General features: G+C 38.0%; 1 protein-coding gene across 1 annotated transcript in view; it reads left to right on the forward strand.

Moving 5' to 3' along the window:
- Nucleotides 1-366: 366 nt before the first annotated feature.
- The window catches only part of LOC146000001 (luciferin 4-monooxygenase-like), a 45030-nt gene continuing 24186 nt past the window's right edge, over nucleotides 367-21210 (forward strand). The window contains exons 1-7 of the mRNA XM_083137302.1: nucleotides 367-487; nucleotides 4709-4844; nucleotides 8901-9108; nucleotides 10322-10498; nucleotides 11424-11550; nucleotides 16922-17081; nucleotides 18890-19060. Coding sequence (XP_082993428.1) covers nucleotides 4719-4844; nucleotides 8901-9108; nucleotides 10322-10498; nucleotides 11424-11550; nucleotides 16922-17081; nucleotides 18890-19060 — 969 coding nt within the window. The 5' untranslated portion in view covers nucleotides 367-487; nucleotides 4709-4718. The remainder of the gene's footprint in view (nucleotides 488-4708; nucleotides 4845-8900; nucleotides 9109-10321; nucleotides 10499-11423; nucleotides 11551-16921; nucleotides 17082-18889; nucleotides 19061-21210) is intronic.

The raw sequence follows: 21210 nt of genomic DNA on the forward strand, positions 1-21210 counted from the left end.
TGTTGGAAAATACATTTAATGTGGTTGGTATGTACGTACATACGAGAGATTTGGAAATAACAAACACGTATCAGTTTAAATTTTTAATTCAACTTTAATCACTAATACTACATACACACTGTATCTCATGAAACGTGTACTGACATCTCCTTCAAGTAGCTGTTGGCTTTTCCTCCGTTCCATATCTAAGTTGAAAGTTTACTGTGATAAAAACGTTAATCTTGATAGAAAAAATACCTACTTGGGAAACAAGCTTACAATAGAATTTGGTGGAAAATCCTATATCTTAACTATCAAAAGTAAATAATATAAATTGCAGTGGTCAACTTCCACAAACATGTGGAGAATCTCCTCACCTACAGATAAGTTTTTCCACCTATCCTCAGATAACATATATGAAGAATTCAGATTGTTTGCCAAGACCATTTGCTTTGAACTTTTGTCCTCTAAGAGGTGCGTTGCGCGTGTGAATTTACATCAGAGTCAGGTAGGGTTTCTCGGAATTCATTTTGTCTTATTTTTGGCAGATTTTTGCAGTTTCAACGTGTAATTATTAGGGCTCGGATAATTATGCACTTTGCATATGCAAATGCATATTTAAGGATTTTTAACTAAAAATGCATATTTCATATGCAGGTACATATATATCTTCTCTTCTCTTCTCTTTTCTCTTTCTTTCTTCTTTCAACAACTTCAAACAAGCATCAAAATTATAGAAGACGTTAAAGAGGTGAGTTTTCTGAATATAAGACTATTCTAGCTGAAAAGAGGAGTTTCAAGTTCGAAAACTTGAGACATCAAGTTGATATCAAATGCAATCATGATCTTGATCTGTAATGTATTGTATTTCATTTAACGCAAAACCATATTAATTGACAAAAATCTGTGTAGCGAATGAACATTCAGAATAATGCATATTCATTGCCTGGCATGTAATCTTTCATAGTTTATAATCTACAGCATTTAAAAATTAAACGGGTTTTTAATGTGCATATTTAAGTGCATATTTTACACTTTTTAGTGCATATTTGCATGCATATTTTTTTTTTTGTGCATAACTATCCGAGCCCTAGTAATTATTATAAAGAGAAGTGTTCAGATACAGGGGATATGACTTCATATACCCAGTGGTTAGCTGGCATTGAACATTTTTGTCCTATAGTGAAGTGAAAGATGAAGTGTATTCAGCTATACACCAAGCTCCATGCCGAAACAGCCCTCTAAAGGCCAAGGCCAAGGCTTGGCAAGCGGCTTTCGTTGGGTAACACGTGCACAGCGTGTCGAGTCCCATCGTCGCTGCTTCTTCTTTTTCAAGTATCTTCCCAATTGTTCTCGCGATGCTGGGTCAACGCCGAAATTTTGGGGTCTCCCACCGGGAATCGAACCCGAGATTACTGTCACTAAAGGCGAAGGCGCTAACCGTTTTGCTACGCGGCAATCCTAAATACATATGTACTTGAAATACGAAAGAGTTCGGTGGCTGTTTTTGCAGCTCCCGTTAAAATCTTTTAAGAGGAGTGTTCGCCACTGGTGTCAATTGCACAGTGTTTCTGTGCTTCTGTATAATTACAGTATTAAAAAATAATAAATGGAATGTAATTATACTGGTTTTCATTAAATTTTGTAAAGAATCTTGGTTTCAAGAAGCCAGCAAACCGGTTCTAACCCACTTTTCCCTACATACTGCAGTTTGCTTTTATCTCGAGATGCCGTGAATATTCACAAGGACATATCCTATTTAATCAAAGGGATTCCCATGCGCAGACACGTACGACGCTCGCTATAATAATTATAGTAGGTTACGCTCAAATTGTATGATGTACGTCGCAACAGAATAGATCCACGCTATGTTGTGCTGTTGACTGATCCCATGGTCACATTGAATCCGGTCTCAGTTGAACTTTCACACTAGCATATCGACCTAAAACAGCAGAACAAATAACACTATACCCTGTCCCAGCTATCTCTGGAGAAAGGCCGCGCATAGCGTCAGAGAAGGGGAGGAAATCGAGTGGGCAGAGCGAAGCAGTACACGCTGCTTGAAGGCTGATAACCGCAGCCATTTTGCTCCCCTTCACGCAATATCGTTCCCTATCGCGTGTTCATTGGTGGAGACGTCTCGCGTCACTACTTGCGACGAGTCTTGTTTTCGTTCGCCTCCTCCAGAGATAGCTTGTACAGGGTATATGTAAATAAGTAATGGCGTTCTCATTTTGACCTAACTACACAGGCGTATTCTGAGTGTACATTCTGCGCATGAAACTTCACCAGCACACCGATTTTCCTGATGCAATGCAACCACTACATCGACATAACGTCCGCCAGTCGAACTGGCCAGAACACGGCAGTGTAAAAGTTCGGTTGAGACACGGACCAACAATGTAACCCCAAGGTTAGACATGCCCTGGAATTTATCTAACGTCACTCGATTTGCCCCCGAATGTTCTCCTGCTATTTCTGCATGACTAGCTTTTGTTGCTAGTTTCTTTTGAGCTTCTCACACCTTGCGGAAATCTAGTCTGTGTTGGCTTTATTGGGTGTCGTGTCGCTTGCGCCGAGTCATTTGGTTCATTTCCGCCGTGACATATGTCAAGACCTTCCTCGGCTGGTTTTCCCACAATCCAGAGTGTCATCGCCGCCGCGCGCACGTGTGTTTATGGGCACATGGTGCATAGTGCATAAAATGGACTTAAAACATAAAATCAAACGTGTGTTTATGACGATGCACAGCTGTGTTTACACTGAAATGTTAAACCTATGCAGAGAGTCAAATATGACTTTTCTTTACTTATTTCAAAAGACGTTACGCAGGATTACTTGTATCAATTTTATTTCACAACAGAAAATACATAAATCAGTATCAGCCTATTAACTATTAATCATTTATCGTTAATCGTAAAAAAAACATTGTAAATACAGTATTGTTAAAATATTGAAAGCATTCTACAAGTACTACGCAAATGTACACTTTGGAAGGAACATAAATGTGCCAGTCTATTACACTTAATTATTATACACTACATAAAATCGTCAAAAACATTTTAAATACAGTGTAATTTTTTGCAAACATTATATAAGTAATAGCTACGTATATATAAACACAATATTTCGATACACTTGCACCAATACAAACGTTATTTGAATTCTTGTAGGCATGAAAATGCTCGAAGGCATTCCACGCTTTGTTTCTATCATTTCCATATTCTCAGCCATCTTGTCGTCTCTCTCAAATCTCAGTTTTACATAAGTACTAATTTCCCAATGTATATCCCTCATATATACTTTCATCTTACATTCATTTACCAATCACCTTCCTTTTCAATCGAAGATAAACTCAGCTGGAGCTGGTCAACGTCATAACGTGAGCGCGGCGGTAATGACACTCCGGATTGTGGGAAACCCCACCAAGGAAGGTCTTGACATATGTCGCGGCGGAAATGAACCGATAAGAACCCTCGGCGCAAATGACTCGGTGCAAGCGACACGGACTCGCTTTATTCTGCTTATTTCTCCTTGCATGTAACCGGTTTCCTCCCCTGATAGTGTCTTTGAGTTCGACCGATTACATGGACGTATTCCATATATCGCATGACCCACATTCAATTCTATAGATCCTAGGATTTTCCATCATCTATCTAATCTCTTTCCCCTGCTTGATGAGCTGAAAATTCGTATCGTCAGAACAGGAAATCACAGTAAGTACAATGGAATGCACAAGTATTGCTCGGCCTCCCTAATGGCGTAGTAAGAACGCCGTCGCCTTGTAGTCAAGGGATCCCAGGTTCGATACCCTGAGGAGGCACTTAGTGGTTCTGATCCCATTTTAAACTTCACGTCCAGTCACGATTAGCCTTTCCGTGCATCAAATGGTCTTAAACAAGTATTGCTAGGCAAATTGTTCATGACGAATTTTATTATTTTTTTCTTGCGTACTGTGGCCGCCCGATGGCGTAGTGGTAACGTCGTCGCCTTGTAATCAAGGGTTCCCAGGTTCGATACCTTGTGGAGGCGCATAGTGGTTCTGATCTCACTTTAAACTGTAGGTCTATTTCCGATTAGTCTTTCTGTGTATAAAGTGGACTTCAAACTTTCTTGCATCCTACATGTTTATAAAGACTGGATTTTTACGAATGTTAGTGCAGAGGATGTAAGAGCTCTAGCATTTTGTTTCGAAGCTTGAAGCTCTCATTACGTAAAACGAGGAGGATAAACATCGCAATGGACAATTTGCTAGGTGACGCTTATGCGTCCCACCCTACAAGCGAGAAAAGAGTAAGTCGTATTCATCATGGGGTCCTTGACTAGGATTTCATTTGATATGATTTATTTTCCTTTGCTTTTGTACCACTTTTGGCTAATTTGTGAAGATGGGGATGAGTGATGACATGATGAAATTGATGAATAGACACTCACAAACACCAATTCCCAAGCCGGGATTCGAACCTAAAACCCCTGACGTCGTAGCGCGACGGGGGCTTTTGACGTAGGACAAAAATACTTTTGGCAATAATTTCTTGGTTTTAATTACAATAAATAAGACATTTTGGTGTCGCAAGCAGATATATGCTAATTAAATTTGGAATTATTTCATTAAAATTCTGTAGTATATATAAAAGATTAAGAATATGTTAGGAATGGAACTATTATAAGAGTTATGCTAAATTTGGATTTTTGTATTCAGTTACTAAAAATGCAGTTTCTACTTTAGGTGGGCCGATATGGAGAATATAGTGATATCTCCAAATCCTCGCGACCCGGAGGAAATCCCGGTGGTTTCTGCAGTGGACTTCTTGCTGAAGTCGTTGAACAAACATTTACCCGAGAGTAAGGACAGAATCTGGTTGGTGAGTCGAACATTTTGCTAACTTCTATCTGTCTTCTTCCATTCACAAATAAGGTGCGAAATGGAAGTGCACACTGGTTACTTTTAAGAAAAAAAATACTAGCTTTCTCACATTTAAACTTCCAATACATGTGATAAAAGGTTCTAAATATACAAATAATAGCATTCTAATTTAAACCTGTGAAATTCTCTGTGCACAGGTGGTCACATTACACTGGTGAACAATTTATTTTCTCATTTTCTGTTGAACTAGATTTTCAACAGTTTCTGAATATCTTTTCAACGCTGATTTCAAATTGAAATTGCTTTTCCTGTACATCCTCTAGTTATCATGCAATTTGAAACTTTTACTTTTGTGGAAATGGACATCCATTGGTTTTTACACTGGGGATAGGTTGACAACTACGCTTAGATCTGCCCTAGACGCAGATGAAAACACACTCTTTTCTGTTTTTCGTATCGAATTATGGCTTCTTCAAGTAGACATAAGAAAACAGCTGAATTATTAGCCTCCAGGCTACAAGAAAAAATATGCTTCACTGCTGACCAAAGAGTCATATTATTTCCGAATGCGTATCCAGATTTTTGTGGATTTCTTTTCAGAAGACAAATATTTTCTTTACTGCAATGATATCCCAGCTCTTCACAGCCAATTAGATGTTATCTCGTGTAGTCCAAAAAATGGTGATTATATTTCGATAGCTCTAACCTCATTTGCACAAAGTGAATGTTTATGGACCTATTTCAGTTGGCCACTCAGTTTATTTTCGAGAACACACTCACATAAAAAATTATATTTACTTACTCAAATATAACGAGTCCAACTGGATCCTTTTGTGTACATCTAAAAATTGTCAACCACCTGCTTGAACAGCAGAAATACTTCACAATGTATCTATGCTCGAAAGAAATACTGGACTCAGAAGTAGTGGCACATTCCTAAAACTCTGGAAGTAGGAGAGGAATGCCAAACATTGTGAATGAACTAATTGTCAGCCGAGGAAGGATAATTTTCCAGTGGCGTGCCCAAGGTTGGGGGAGGGTGGTGGGGTTTATAAGCCCCTTTGGTCCTGCATTACTAAAAAAAAAAAGAAAAAAAAGAAGAACGTCACAGGCAGGAAAATATGGCAAAATGAGGGTTGACTACTTAAAAAAAAGTATGCGTAACCCCCTCTTTTCGAAAATCCTGGGCACGCCACTGTCTTTATCTCCATATCGTAACGAACTGTGAAGTTCGTGGGATCTTACCAAAAATGTTAACCAATTAATCAATGAGTGATGTAACTTATTCATGATGAGAGCATTCGTCATTAACATGACGAGTTACCGCTTGGCAGTGCGATAGGCACAACTAAAACTAAATCCCTAACTAGCAAAACTAACAACTAGAAAAGACAATGGTCACTCATTGGGTTTTATGAACCTTTGAACCTGAATCATGACTGGGTTAGGATAATTACCTGTCTATCTGACGAATGAAGATAATTTCGAAGAATAAAAATAAACTAAGTCCTCTGTAGGCTTCGTTCCAGGTTGACCAGCGCGTCGCCTCACTTTTGCTCGAATCCTTTTCTAAGCTCGTCTCTCTCCTCAATCCAAATTAAAAATCAGTCCCTTCTCAGTCTGTCTCACCTCTATATCACCCAGGCCATGGAGACCTTCCTCCATGCCGAATCGTGATTTTTACTGCCACTATGCAAACCGCTGACTCCATAGGCTGATGGAACTTCCTATATCCTGAATACCTCAGGAGTTTTGCATAGCACAACACTGTGCATTATTTACGTACCTCAGAGGTTGAGACAACTGAGATAAACAAGTGATTGAACTGGTCAACATGAAGCATCAGAGAGGCTTTTAATAAAATATAAGCTTATGGATTGATACGATATGAAGTTTGGCTTGATGAAGCAGTTCGTGAAGACATTGAATACTGATGGTGATTGTTTTCAAAATACACATGTACGTACAAGTAGTTTCCTTTCCCCACTTTTATTTTGAGAAGATCAAAGTAGGTGTGTTCGATGGACCTCAAACTTGCATCAAGAACGCATCAAGATCAAGAACGCTTCTGTATCTTAATTCCTTCCCGAGATATACGTAATTGAAAAAGGCATGTTGCTCAAAATTGACATTTTCAACAACCCTCATATAATACGTAAATAATCATATTTGAGCAAAATTCTTTCATACGAGTAGGTATCAGTCCAAGAATAATGTGGTTATAGTAGTTCATAATGTGTCAACTACTAGTTAATGTATATCAAGTTCTGGGTTGAGCACAACTCGCACAAGGTTTTATATCAAATAACATCTTTCAACGTCTCAACAAGCACTTGGTGAATTTGTTGCATTCACTTACAATGAAAAAGTATTCCCTGGGGAAAATTATTAAAGTCGTTGAAAGTGTTGCGGTTCTGTATGCAAAGGAGAGACGTTTCCTTTGTGTCATTTTACCTGATTTTAACTTGAAAGCAAATTTTGTCCTTTAATCATATTACTGTAAACTAATATGCTAATCGTTAAAAAAAACATGATTGTAAGGGGGAATGGGGAAGGATAGCTATACATAAAAATGCATATTATATCATTAAGAATTCTTAAAGATAGAATGCTGCACATTTAACGTTGGTCTCACTGATACATTGCTATTAATTTTTTGTTTAACATTATAAGTTTGTTACGTAATGTTTAAATAGCCGGCCTCCTGGTGGACTGGTTAGCACAGTCCCCTAGAAGCCAGGGGTTCCAGGTTCGAATCCCGGCCTGGGCATGGGTTTCCTTTGTGAGTGTCCTTCATCGATTTCTTAATGTATCCATTTTCAAAACACGCCTCAAACCTAAAATATTTCATTCCATTCAGAGAAAAAAATCAATTCTTTCATCCACTCCGGTGTTGAGAGCTCGCAATTATTTCAACACAATTGCAAGTGCAAATAAAACCAGTGGATATTTTTTCTATGAGTTTATACACGCTTCAACGAACCATTACTAAAATTGCAGTGAATATATTCTAATATTATTATACAGGGTGTACACGATGAACTTCCGGGGTTTCGACGCAATGTAGAAAATCAGAAAATAAAGTTTCGACAACCCAGTCTTTTGTATTTGGAGCCATATACGTTCAAGTTTTCTGGAAACGGGGAGCGTGTTGAAGAAGCCAGGGGGATGAACGCCAGTCGTTTCCGACGAGACAGTTGAGCAAGTTCGTGGCTATCACCTGGCCATCACGTACCCAGATATCACTCCTCTGGACTTCTTTCTCTGGGGGTATTTTTAGGACGCAGTTTACTCAACGAAGTTGCCAAACGTTAATGCTTTGCGTAAACAAATTGTTGCTGCCAATGATACCATTCCTGACGACGTGTATGGTGCGAAGTGGAATACCGCATGGACATTTTTCGTGTCACTAAAGGTGCTCACATAGAAGTGTGGTAGTGTTTTGTAAGAAACTGTTAAGTGTCCATAATATCCGAGTCAACATTCAATTGTTTGAAAAGTTGTTGATTACGAAATTGTAAGTTCAGCCATCTTAGAAATGGTTTTGTAAGTTTAGTATTAAATCGATGTTTTTATAAATACTCGTGATATTCATTATATTATGAAGTACCTACGTGTGTGCATAAATTAACCTCTGCGTACATACACGACAGACAGAAACTTTTTGAGTTGCTCTTTGCAATAAAATTACCAAAAAATGTGCAGGTGTGTTCGTTTTAATTTCCCATCACTTCAAAACCCCGGAGGTTCATCGTGTACACCCTGTACAATTAGAGAACTATAATTGAGTTCACCCTCCTGGGCTCGATAGATAAATAATGCACACTAAAAATACATGTGTTTCAAGTTTAAACATAAAAGTTTATTTTGTATAACAGCGAGATTATTTGTAGGACACGCTACAAATAAGAAGTGTTAGTATTCTTTATTTTTATATTATAGCATGCACTTTTTTAAAAAGTAAATGAACTCAACACCGAACATGGTTGAAACTTGAAGTATGTTCAAAAGAATTGAACTGGTTCATGACAGAGCATGGTTTTCTTTCCTGTAGAATAATGTTGTGACGGAAACTTCAGTCAAATTCGGCGAGGTGGAGCCAATGTCACGAAAGATAGCTAGCGCCCTCTCCCGAAAAGGCTTTGGGAAGTCTGACATCCTGTATTTCGTCACACACGACCTGGCACTTATTTTTCTTGTGCAGTTCTCTTGCTGGAGGTGCAACGGAGCCACCAGAGGCGGTTACCCCAACGAAAGCACCGGTAAGTACAATCAACTAGGACAGTTGCTTCGCGAGATGCGACGATGACAAAGCAAAATAATAACAATATTGCTTTTTAAATACTTTAGAGAAGAAGTAAGGAATAAGTCAGAATAATCGCATATTTGAACAAATTAGTCAAATGGCACCATGAAACAGCTAGAAATACGCATGAAAGGAGAGCCGTGTTCTAGCACCCCGTGTCCAACCGTCCCGCTATGTTTACTGTTGAGTGCAATGGTGTCAGGCAGGCCAAGTCATCGCAGCAGGTCTGCGAATCCAAGGTGAGAATGTCAAGCACTGTAAAGCATACAACGCTCTTGTTTTTAGAGAAAAAACACATATTGAAGAGCATAACAACGCAACTTACACAGAATACTTGAAAGTATGGTGCATCGAAAAAACTATTAGTAAGGAAAAGCATAAATTTCCCCACGGTTAGTGCTAGAAAGAACTGGGGGAAAAAAGTAGTTCTGGATCCATTGTATTTCTTTCATAGTATTTCTCCTTTCTTGTATCCTATGGGGTTCAAATATTGATTTCCGAAAAATATGTTCTTGCTGTACAAAACACGCAGTACTTCCTGTTGTTTGGTATTTACTATGTTTGCAAATGACAAGACTGATCAAGATTTTTGTTCTCGAGGTGACAGACACTTACTGTACTCAGATAGAACCTTTTTCCTAACATATCATACTTTCACAACAGCAATGGCCAAAAATATCAGGATTCCGGAAAATTTAAAATCTTGATTCGGAAATTTTTCTACCAATTTCGGAGAAAGAGGTTTATCAAATTTTCCATTTTTTCAGGTAGAATTTATTAAGAAAGTTTTGTCTTCCTTATTTTACAATCATATACTCCGTAGGAAAAAAATGGATTTGGTCATCTCTACTTCTCACGTCATGTACGAACACTGTTATCATCATTATCAATGTAGAAATTTATTTAAACGTTCATTCTCAGGAACCAAAGGAACAAGTGATACAACTGGCGTTTGAGAAGATCGATAAAGATCGTCATTCGTTCAAAAATCCGTAATTCAGTGCCTAAACTATGTGAATTGCGTATCACGAAACAGGGTTTCCATTTTGAACAAACTTTGTAAAGAAATTAGTAATCTAAGATTTTCAGTAAAGGAATGAGCATTTTTAGGGAAAGTGACTTTTATCTCACCCTGTATCTTCCTGAAAGCAGAAGGGTTCTTTTTCCAGAGGAATTTGTTCGCCAAATGAAGCAGACGAGAAACCGTTTCGTGCTGGTCGACACAAGGACGGCCCCAGCGGTGAAGAAGGCAATCGCCCTGTTGGAGTGGGACGTCCACCTTCTGTCCATAGGCGACGTTCAAGGGGCGACATCTGTGGAACAGCTCCTGGAAGATGATGGCTCAGGTAAGGAAATGTCTGAAGGAGGAATTTTCCTAATTTAGGAAACAGATTTGTTTCTGAGTCCACTTTGTGCACAGAAAGGTAATCGGGTCTGGACCTACATTTTAAAGAGGGGTCCAAATCACTATGTGCCTCCACCGGCTGTCGAACCCTGGATCCGTTGATTACAAAGCGACGACGTTACTACTACGTCATCGGAAAGGCCCAGTCATAATAAGCACTGCCAAACTCTGTAGTGAGATCCAAATATATTGCTATTCACTTGGCCATCGACCAGAGAATATTTATTGTCAGTTGCCTTGTAGCATTTCTACTTGTGGTAGTTGTTAGCCTATAGCAGGCTCGTAACCAGGTAAGGGCCATGGAGGGATTCTAAACCTTTGCTGTGCCTGTTGTGGCCTCCCGTTTAGACAGCAACCTGTGACTTTGACACCATCATCCACATTCCTTCCACATCTGCGTCAAAGGTCAACAGCTAACAAGTTTTGGGAACGAAGGGGAGTGTTATTGCTCTGGCAGGGGGTGGAATGTACGGTAGGCACTATTGTTGAATAGCGTGCATTTTTCTTGTATTATGTAGATATCTGTATCATCAAAAGTACCTTCAAAGGTAGTGTGTAGTAAGGGATGATGTCAGTAGCAGTCAATTAACGCTCAAGATATGTTTAGAAGATATAGAAAAAACTGTTGTATTAAATGATATTTCTAAATTTTATATTTTATATTAACTTAATGACTCCTCTCCCACATACACATAATTTACCTTCATTTATTAATGTTAGTTTTTTTTTAAAAAAAATGGACTTGGTTCACATTTTTCCTGAAATTTAGCTTCGGGCCTGGCCTATAGCTTTTGCTTTCTATATTGTGAATATTTTCATACGGTTTACTCTCCTAAATCCACAGCACCTTACGTACTTTCTTTCAGCATTCCCAGAAAATGTCGAGGTGAATCCAAAAGAAGATGTTATAATGCTCACCAACACAAGCGGTAGCACTGGCAAACCAAAAGCAACGATGATCACTCACTTCAATTTGGTAGCTGTGCTTAATATGTACGTAGCTTTTCTTACTTACTTTCGATTATATATTTTTATTCCAGAGGCATTCATATAAAATTAGGCTCTCTGCATTCTTACATAATATAGTAGAAAGTCAACTAATAGAAACAACTCCGAGTTTCGGTATATGGTAGGTCTACAAATGGTAGATTTAAAAATTAGAATGAGATTTTACGAAACAAACACATCCATAGGCTGAAGAAGACAGTTTGTTTTGTATAGGGTCTACCAATTTGAACGTCAGAATTTTGAAAGAGTGTTATGGCAACACTGACTGGAACTACGAGATGGAACTATGGCATCTGTGTGCAGTAGTCTGTGATAAGTTATCATGGAGAGGAATACACAATACAACAACACATAGAAATTATTCGAATTTATTATCAAAATTCGTGTTCAGTTCGACAGACATTTCGTGCATTGAGAGTGATTTCGTCATCTTTTCCGATGAAACACATATTTTTATCATGGCTACGTTAGCAAACAAAACTGTAGGATTTGGGCAGATGAAAATCCGCAATTGATTCTGGACCACTCATTGTTCTGGACATACCCCTTCATCCTAATAAATTGACTTGTGGTGTGGTTTTTGGGTCAATGGGGTGATCGGGCCTTATTTTTTTTTAGGATCAACATGGAAATCACGTGACTGTCAATGGGGAGCGATACAGGAATATGGTAGTGCAGTTTTTGTGGCCTAAACTGGCAAATCTTGACGTCAACAATGTGTTTTTTCCAACAGTACGGCGAAACTTGCCACACAGCTCGCCAAACAATGGAATTATTGTAGGAAAAGTTCTCCGGACGGGTTATGTCCAGAAAGGGTGATGTGAACTGGCCACAAAGATCATGTGACCTAACCCGCCTGGATTATTTTGTATGGGGTTATGTCAAATCTAATGTCTATGAGACTAAGTCACGCACAGTTCGTGACCTGAAGCGTAACATCGAACGAACCATTGAGGCTATACCGCTCAATATGTGTGCAGACGTGCTGGAAAATTGGACATTCGGAATCCATTCCACCCACCGAAACAGAGGAGGACATTTGAACGACATATTGTTCAAAACATAATACCATTGTTTGCTCTTCAAAATAAAATAAAAAATAAAAATTGTAATTTCACTTGTGGTTTTCATTCTATCTAATTTTAAAGATCTGACGTTCAAATTAGTAGACCCTATATTTTTTGTTTAGCGTAACGTTCTGCTTCTTTTGGCCAATTGTGACGATGGAGATGAGCAATAATTGATTGATTCATTTGCTTTATTTTACTTCGTCTTTTGTGCCACTTTTGGCTAATTTGCGAAGATGGGGATGAGTGATGAAATGATGAAGTTGATGACACTTACAAACATCCATCCCCAGGCCGGGATTCGAACCCTGGACCCCTGGCGTCGTAGCGCGATGTGGTGTTAACCACTCCACCACGGGAGCCGGCGATGAGTAATGATTACATGAAATTGATAAAGGTACACTCATATAGAAGACTTATGTGCAGGTTTTAGACACGACTATACGTATACATATGTATGAGTGAAGGAAGAATCTATTATTTACCTAGGTATTGATTGAGAGGTCATCTAATTACGATTGTGTTAACATAAATAGGAAACGTTTCTAAATTCCTTACGATCATATTGATATTTTGTTTCTCACAGTCGCATACAAGTATTTTTGAACATACAGTGCAAACCTACTGGGTAAATCAGTGAAGGAATAAATTTGTGTCGTTATTGTGACATATCATGATTATATTTAAATAGTGAAAATTCTGCATTGATTTCGATGTAACTCTCACAGTGAGTATTTTCAAAGATAGAGAGTATTACAGTAATGTCTGCTGCTTTCAAGGGCGTATCCAGGGGGTGGGTCCAGCGGGTTCGCCCCCCCCAAAAAGAATATTGAAAATACTATGGTTGATTCATAATACTTCCCGATGAAACACATGATGTAGCAGATACAGAACAATTTTCTCTGTGTGTATGGTTTGTGGATTCTGAAAATAATATCCACTAGAAGTTCTTATGTACGAGTATTACCAGGGGTGACCACAAGGGGGAATTATGGCGCAGGCTGTGCCATCGAGATTCTTGGGCGATTTTTTTCCCTTCAATTAATGTAAAATTCAATATTAATATATTTTTTCCAAAATATATGTAAAAATTTTACACCTTAAATGCACCATATTTAATCAATTAGATAAAGAAAATAAAGTGATTAAGGACATTATCGAAGGAGGGGAGAAATATCCAACTCTTACATATTACACCTTAATTGACACGTGAGTTCTGGAGGGGATTCTGAATTAAACGTTGGGGTGGGGGGACAGTATCCAACTCTAAATCTTAGATTATGGCATGGAAATTGTGGTGGTAGAACTGAGTATTAAATATAAATGGAGAGATATGAAGCTCTTGATAAAATGTTAAATCTTAGATTTCTGTAGTGGAGAGAGAGTTCAAACATTAAATTTTGGAGACTGTATCTAGCGATATAATATCTACATGTTTTCTACCTCGAACGTGCCAAAAGAGAAATTGGAAAAGACTAAATATTTGGGGATCCTAAGAAAGTATTGACACACCATTAAATTAATATTCTTGAAAGCCTGCAAAGAAATGGATGAGAAAAGTTTCTTGCTCGCTTCGCTCGATATGATGTGTTACAAGAATGCGTGTTTGGCGCTTTGCTCGTGTGAATGTGAAGTTTTATGCTATAGTTGCTCATTAATAACATCACTACTTAAAATATAATGCTTAGTGTTGGTATACTGCTTAATTTAAAGCAGGTGCATCATTTGGAACAAAAAGATAAGAAAAAGTTACTTTTGGTAGTCACGTTGTTGTAATTAAATACTTTTATAGGGATTACAATATAGTTTGAGGACGCGAATTATATGATTTGTGATGGACACATGATATGATTTTTGGGGGGGACGCATAACATGATTTGGGGGGCATCCCTGTGTATCACACTGGGTAGTGATTTGTCAGCTGAAAATCAGTTCTTCTTGAACAACGTCACAAAACTTGGTTTTGACATGAAAAAAATCATGAATCAAGGTTATGATGCGAGTGGCAGATTTAATGTTGTGTAATCATGAATAAATCAACAATACCCAAAATGAATGTGTGCGCACTCTGCCAGTCATACGGTAAATGTAGCCCTATCTTCAGCCATGTCGAACTCCACCGTGAGAAACTGTTTTGGTACAAAGTTGTTGTTTTTTTGTCAGAATAATACATGCAGTGGTAAAATACTAGAAACAATATATTGCATTATGTACCAGGCATTAAAAAAATATATATTTGTCAGTGTGTGCGTGCCTAGTAATTATTATTATTATTATTATTATTTAATAACAGAACTATTAATATATCACTGTTATTACACTGTCTTAATTTAGAACTTTATGGGGCTTATGACATGTATTGGGGAACGGGCAACTTTAGCTGGACCCCCCAAAATTATATTTCTGGATACGCCCCTGGCTGGTTGAACTTCTAATTCTAATTATGCTTTACTTGGTGGTCTTCGAGCGGTTGTTCAGACTATTTCTAATTAACAAAATGTGATAAACCTAAAGAGGTACTCACAGTGGCGCAACCACAGGGGGAGCATTGCCTCCCCACAAACCTTGGTCGGAAATGAGTACAATGAAAAAAGTTGTAAAATTCATTGATTGATTTGTGTTTTTTTTTTCATAAAAAAGTTTACTTTATGCACAGAAAAGCTAATTGAGACTTGGCCTATAGCTTAAAGTGGGTTCCGAACCACTATGTGCCTCCACCGGGTATCGAACCTGGGACCCCTTGATCACAAGGCAACGATGTTACCAGTACACACCATGGGGGTGGCACAAAAGGTGCAAATGATATAATACCATGACGTTCCGTGAAATTGTTTGCGCCATATTAAATTAATATTGATTTCAGCCTGCAAAAATATTGGATCCAAAAATGTTCTTGCTCGGTTCCCTCGCACTGTGCCATTCTTCTCTATAAATGCATTGTAAATTACCACACAGAGAAATAAGACTTGTCTTAATTGATTTTGTTTTAAATGCATGAAAATTGTTTTGAGAAAAGGTAGCCCGCACATTTGAGAGACAATTTATGTAATTCTTGCGTTTGGTTTATTGTGAAACGGATGAATTGGTTGTGTAATGTACTATTTAAACAATATATGCTCTGTATATAATATTTATTAAAGAAACTTTGAATACGTACACAATTTAGTATCCACGTTGCATATATATGAAACATATATCGTGCATGAAAGTTATGTTAATGTAAAAAAGAATTATATTTGGAATGCATTTATCAAGCATTTTCTGTCTTTCAAAAATAGTTTGTGTGCTTGTTTTCCGTTATTAATGTGAAATTGAACGTGTTAAAAAAATAATCCAAATCTTTTGTTCGAACACAAATGCTTTAGCACAAACTTCTACCCCCTTTTTGCAAAATTTACGATGCTAATAACGTCTTTGATACTACCACTACTAATAGTAATAATAATCTTTGCCCTGGGTTTGAATTCCAGCTTGGGCATGGATGTTTGCGAGTATCCTTCATCATTTTCATCATGATATCACTCATCCCCCTCTTCGCAAATTAGCCAAAAGTGGCACAAGAAGCGAAGCAAAATAAAGCAAATCAACATAATAATAATAATAATAATGTTAAAACAACATTATTAATAACATTATTATTAATAAAATTATTATTATTATTATTATTATTGGTACGTTTATCCTGGTACTTGCCCCCCCCGGACAAAAATTCGTGGTTGCGCCTATGGGTACTCAGTACAAGATCTATCCTATATCGTAATACATACTCGTAATGCAACTTTGATTGATTCATTGATTTGAATTACTTTACTTCGCGTTTCTGCCACTTTTGGTTAATATCGAAAATGAGGGTGAGTGGCAACGTGATGATATTGATGAAGGGGCACTCACAAAGAATACTCATGCCCAGGCTGGGATTCGAACCCTGGACAAGGTAATGTAACAGTATGCTAGCGTGTCCATGCGGTGGTAATTAGCTTGAAATAAAAATTATTATACAGTATTCTCACATTCACTGCTACGAGGTATCCGTGCAGCACTTTTAAACACTCAACAGTGCAAATGCTATTCTTGGAGGAAACCTTATTTTCCCTTATATTTAAGTTATTAACATGTAAATTTGCGAAGTGAAGCGTTGTTGAAGTGTTGTTGAAGTCGTCATAAAAATTGTTTCAGTTGCCTCCCTTATGGAATGTCTCTCTCCTCAATATTAAAGATGAAAATAAGTGCATTGTGAGGTTGAATTATTATATATAAATTATTATTACCAATCCGCTTTTACTTTGCAGTAGAGACAACATGACACCGGTGGAAGTTGTAAGTATGGGGAACAACTTCGGAGCAGGAGCCAATTTCGGATCCTTCATTGCCTTGCGAAGGGCAATCACTGGCCACAACGTGCCCCAGGATATCAGAGAGGAGTATTTCGCCGCCATACAAAGAATTAGGGTATAATTATATTACATCTTTACGAAATATTTTATCTGAAGTACTTCCAAAGTATAGGTCCGAATTTAGGGGATGTTTGGGGGATTTAGTTTTGAAAATATCTTAGAATGAAAAATACAGTGTCCCAAAAGAGTGTTTGCACTCCTTGAACGTCAATAACAGGAACATTAATAACAGCAAGCACGAACTTTCTTCTAGTGTCGCATACCTTAAAGTTATAGATGTTCAAAATGATCACCATTGACAGTAATACATTATGTGCAATCTAATAAACAGCAGATATGGTTTCTGCGGGAAGAGAAGCGTAGGTTGTCTCAATTGCACGTCCCACGTCACTCAGTGTCTCTGGCAGTGTGGCGCAAACAGCATTCATCACAGTTTCCCACCGGTAGTTATTTAACTGTGTTAAATCAGGAGATCTGGATGGATATTCGGCTCTTCTTATGTTTCTCGAAAGAGAAATGTCTCACCTCTGCCATTTTGTGTACACTAATGACTACCGCTTGGCAGGCTGTGACGGGACTTAAAACAAAAGAAGGCCTATATGCTATCACACATGCTCAACATAGACATTGAAGCTGCAAATGCAAAAAGTCCTGCCAAGTCATCTTTAATAGTTTCTCAGTTATTAAAGTTCTTTAGTCTCTCATCCACCCGAGATATAGTCGCTGGCTAGAGGCGTAGAGAACGTGTTCGTTTCCAGCCCCTAGAGACGGCACCGTGAGATTGGTAGATAGTTAATAAAAAGACCGTCGTCTCGTTCCACACATTTAATTGTAGACAGGATATTTGAAAGGATTATAACCGCTAAGGCAATTACCACTCAATCACCTTGCTCAGCAGTAAATCCCGTCGTGTCGGCTTCAGGTCGATACAATCAACTTGTACACTTTGTGGTGGACAACCGATGACAGCAATAAGACTAATGGGCGCGTGGGACGTTGCGTCTCGGTCTTTTATACTCGGGGATGGATGACTCCTGAGTTGACGCAATGCTCCTGCCAAGTTCAAAGACTGTAAACATTTTTTCGGAACACTCTATATGTAATGTACCCAGGAAACGAGAAATTCTGAACTAACAATTATAACTAGCGTCATGATAATTTCATAAGAATCACAATGATACTATGGAGCTAGTCACGCAAGGCTAATAATTGTAGGTGGCAGCACAATATTGTGTTCTTTCGCTCGATCCACACACGCACATGTTCTCTCATTTTAAATAGACATGAGACTGATTCTGGACGTTTTTCATTAACATTAAAATATTGGAGAGGGCATAGTGTATAATAATAAATATCTTGCTTTTTCGGACTTAATACATTTTTCTGGATTATTCCTACACCCACAGTTGAATTGCACATACTGGCAACCAGAGAAAAAAGAATATAAAGCGTGCTGTAGAATCTAAATGTTTGTATTGTCGACCCACGGAAGCTGGTAATGACCCAACTTACACCAAATTTAGTGCTTTTTATTCATAAATATACGATATTTAATCCGTTCGAGCATTTCGAACTAACCTGTCATTGCACTTTAATATTTAATTCTTAGCTTCCCAAGAATGTCACTTCAATGTTTACTAAAACAATTTTATTATCGATATCGACGAGAAACTCTTCAGTTAGGTGGAAATAACGTTCCAATTGCCACTCCCTCGAGCTCCAATGTAAAGCTCTGGACAAGCAAATGACGATCGAAATTCTATGGTAGCGCCACCACCTCAAAAGTTTGGCAGTTGTTATGCGAACACGTACTTGAGTAACTATGGGCAGTAGATTTTAACTCTTCTTTTTTATTCTTGTCAGCCTTTCGGCCTGTTAGTGTACCCGTACTTCGCAGCATGGTTCGCCAAAGAGCTGGATGTGCAGAAGACGGACATGAACTGCGTGAAAGCCATTTCCTTCGGAGGAGCAGCGGTGGACATTTCCACAGTGAAACTCCTCCAGTCCAAACTTCCTGGTCTCATTATAATTCAGGTGAGTGAAATATATGTACAGTCCCGTTCAATAAAATTGTCGCTTGCATTTTGGCTAAGTCCAGCGTTTCTCGAAATTATGTTGGCAGCTCTGCAGCAAGTAATGAAGTTTTTTTATCTTGTTAGAAGGTTCTCGCATGTTAATACCAATCTTATGAATATTCTAATTTACTTTACTATTGCGTGTGTTATAATTGGAATGAACTCATTAACGTCAGAAAGATTGAAAATTTTGACAACTTAGCAACCTGATAATACAAGAGCAAGCCTGGGAATCTCAAGTCAGTTGGAGTTTAACTCTCACATCGATTAAAGACAGATCTTAATTTTTGCTAAATACAGGTAAGATCCCCCATTTGCATGCGTAGGATAAGAGCTGGGAGCATGGGCTTATTTAAGGGGGTTCAACGGGTCAAACCCCCCCCCCCTTACGTTCAGTAAAATTACCAAATTACGCTGTGCTCAGAGACTTGTTCGTAAAAATTTCTTCAGACTTATGTTGTTCTCATAAATTACAAGCGTATAGACGGGATACGGATGGGAAATTAATTCCACACACCAGATGGGACTGCAAAGCAACTGTCTGCAATTTCCTGATAGTTTCAGTCTTTCTCTGGAAAATGCTCAGAAAACTTCTGACATTTCACAAATTCTATAATGCCACATTGTAATTTCTGCCCGAAGCAGCTGCTTGTGGATTTATAGCGCGAACATTATAATTACATTAGAAGTTGCCGATATGGTTTGTTACCATTCAAGATTTATGTATTCTTTAGGTTCTAATTTTTTGATAATTTGAAATTTTCCAACTGTTTGATATTCCCGAAAGTCGATAAACCATTTTCCAAACTCTAGATCGGAATGGGAAACTTGTCCCTATTGGAGATTGTAACTGCATCTGGGTTAGCTTCAGCTATTAGTACTTCTACTCTCTCTAGGTTGAGTAGGTGTGGATTTAGAAAAAAAAAATAGTTGGTGAAGAATATGATGGTGCTGATGTAATGGGTGGTTGAATTAAGGGTGTGAGATTGATAGATAATTTCAGAGAAGTGTCCAAAAGCAATTTTTGTACATTGCTCAGCACATATTTTAACCCTGGCTATAGTCCATTTCTGTGGAATTTCTGCGATTTTGAGACTGCCAAATCAGTTATAATTGTTTCCCCTCGAGTCTTCTCAAAGGAGCATCCTCCGTGGTTATCACATCGTGGGTCCCGGATTCGAAACACGGAATGGGCATGGGCGTTTGTGGGTGTCCATTCATCAATTTCATCATCTCATCACTCATCCCGATCTTCGGAAATTAGCCAAAAGTGGCACAAAAATCAAAGTAAAATAATGCAAATAAATCAATCAATCTTCTCAAAGTAATTTGGTTGTACAAAACCAAACCCAAGTTTCTCTGAACACAGTCAAGAAATTGAAAAGTTGCAATAACTTATTCCAATATGAAATGCATATTCCTCATTCATTGGAACAGTGTGTCAACATGTTGGATGGCCTGGTTCATATTTTTTTACATTTTCAAATCTGAATGAAAAATGTGGCAAACAGTAATTGAAGAGACATGTCCAGGATCTGCATTTTAGGCAGTAGAAAATTGTGACAAGCTCTTGTACTCAAGTATGCACAAATTGTTGATGAACTTGGCTACACTGTGTACATACATACGAATATTAAAATTACACGATGATGTTATTTTCAATTTTATAGCATGAAGGAAAATACTAATTCTAATATTGTAATTCTTTTTTAAAGAGAAGCTAGGATTAGCTTTTTCAAAAGCATTTTCTGCTTATTTTATGTAGAAAAGTTAGAAGCTCGTAGATGTACTTAATGTATTAAATGTGGGACATTTCGTGTGGTAGCAGAGTGAATTTTGATAGCCAGATCATACCTAGGGACGCTGTATGTCCCGGATATTCAGGGACAATCCCGGAATGATATAATTTGTCCCGGTATTCCGAATAGTTTCTTCGGGATGCACAAGTGTCTTGGAATCGGGTGGGAAAGAAGATATGATTAAGACTATACTTTCCTGAACTTTTTTTTATATTTAAATGCGTGGACTTAATTTTAAAATGCTCATTTTATAAAACAATCTAACGCTACATTGAATCACTCCCTCTCCATAATACAAGAGTTCACGAGA

This window comes from Lepisma saccharinum, chromosome 16 (genome assembly GCF_977018435.1).
Source record: "Lepisma saccharinum chromosome 16, izLepSacc3.1, whole genome shotgun sequence".
Lineage (NCBI taxonomy): Eukaryota > Metazoa > Arthropoda > Insecta > Zygentoma > Lepismatidae > Lepisma > Lepisma saccharinum.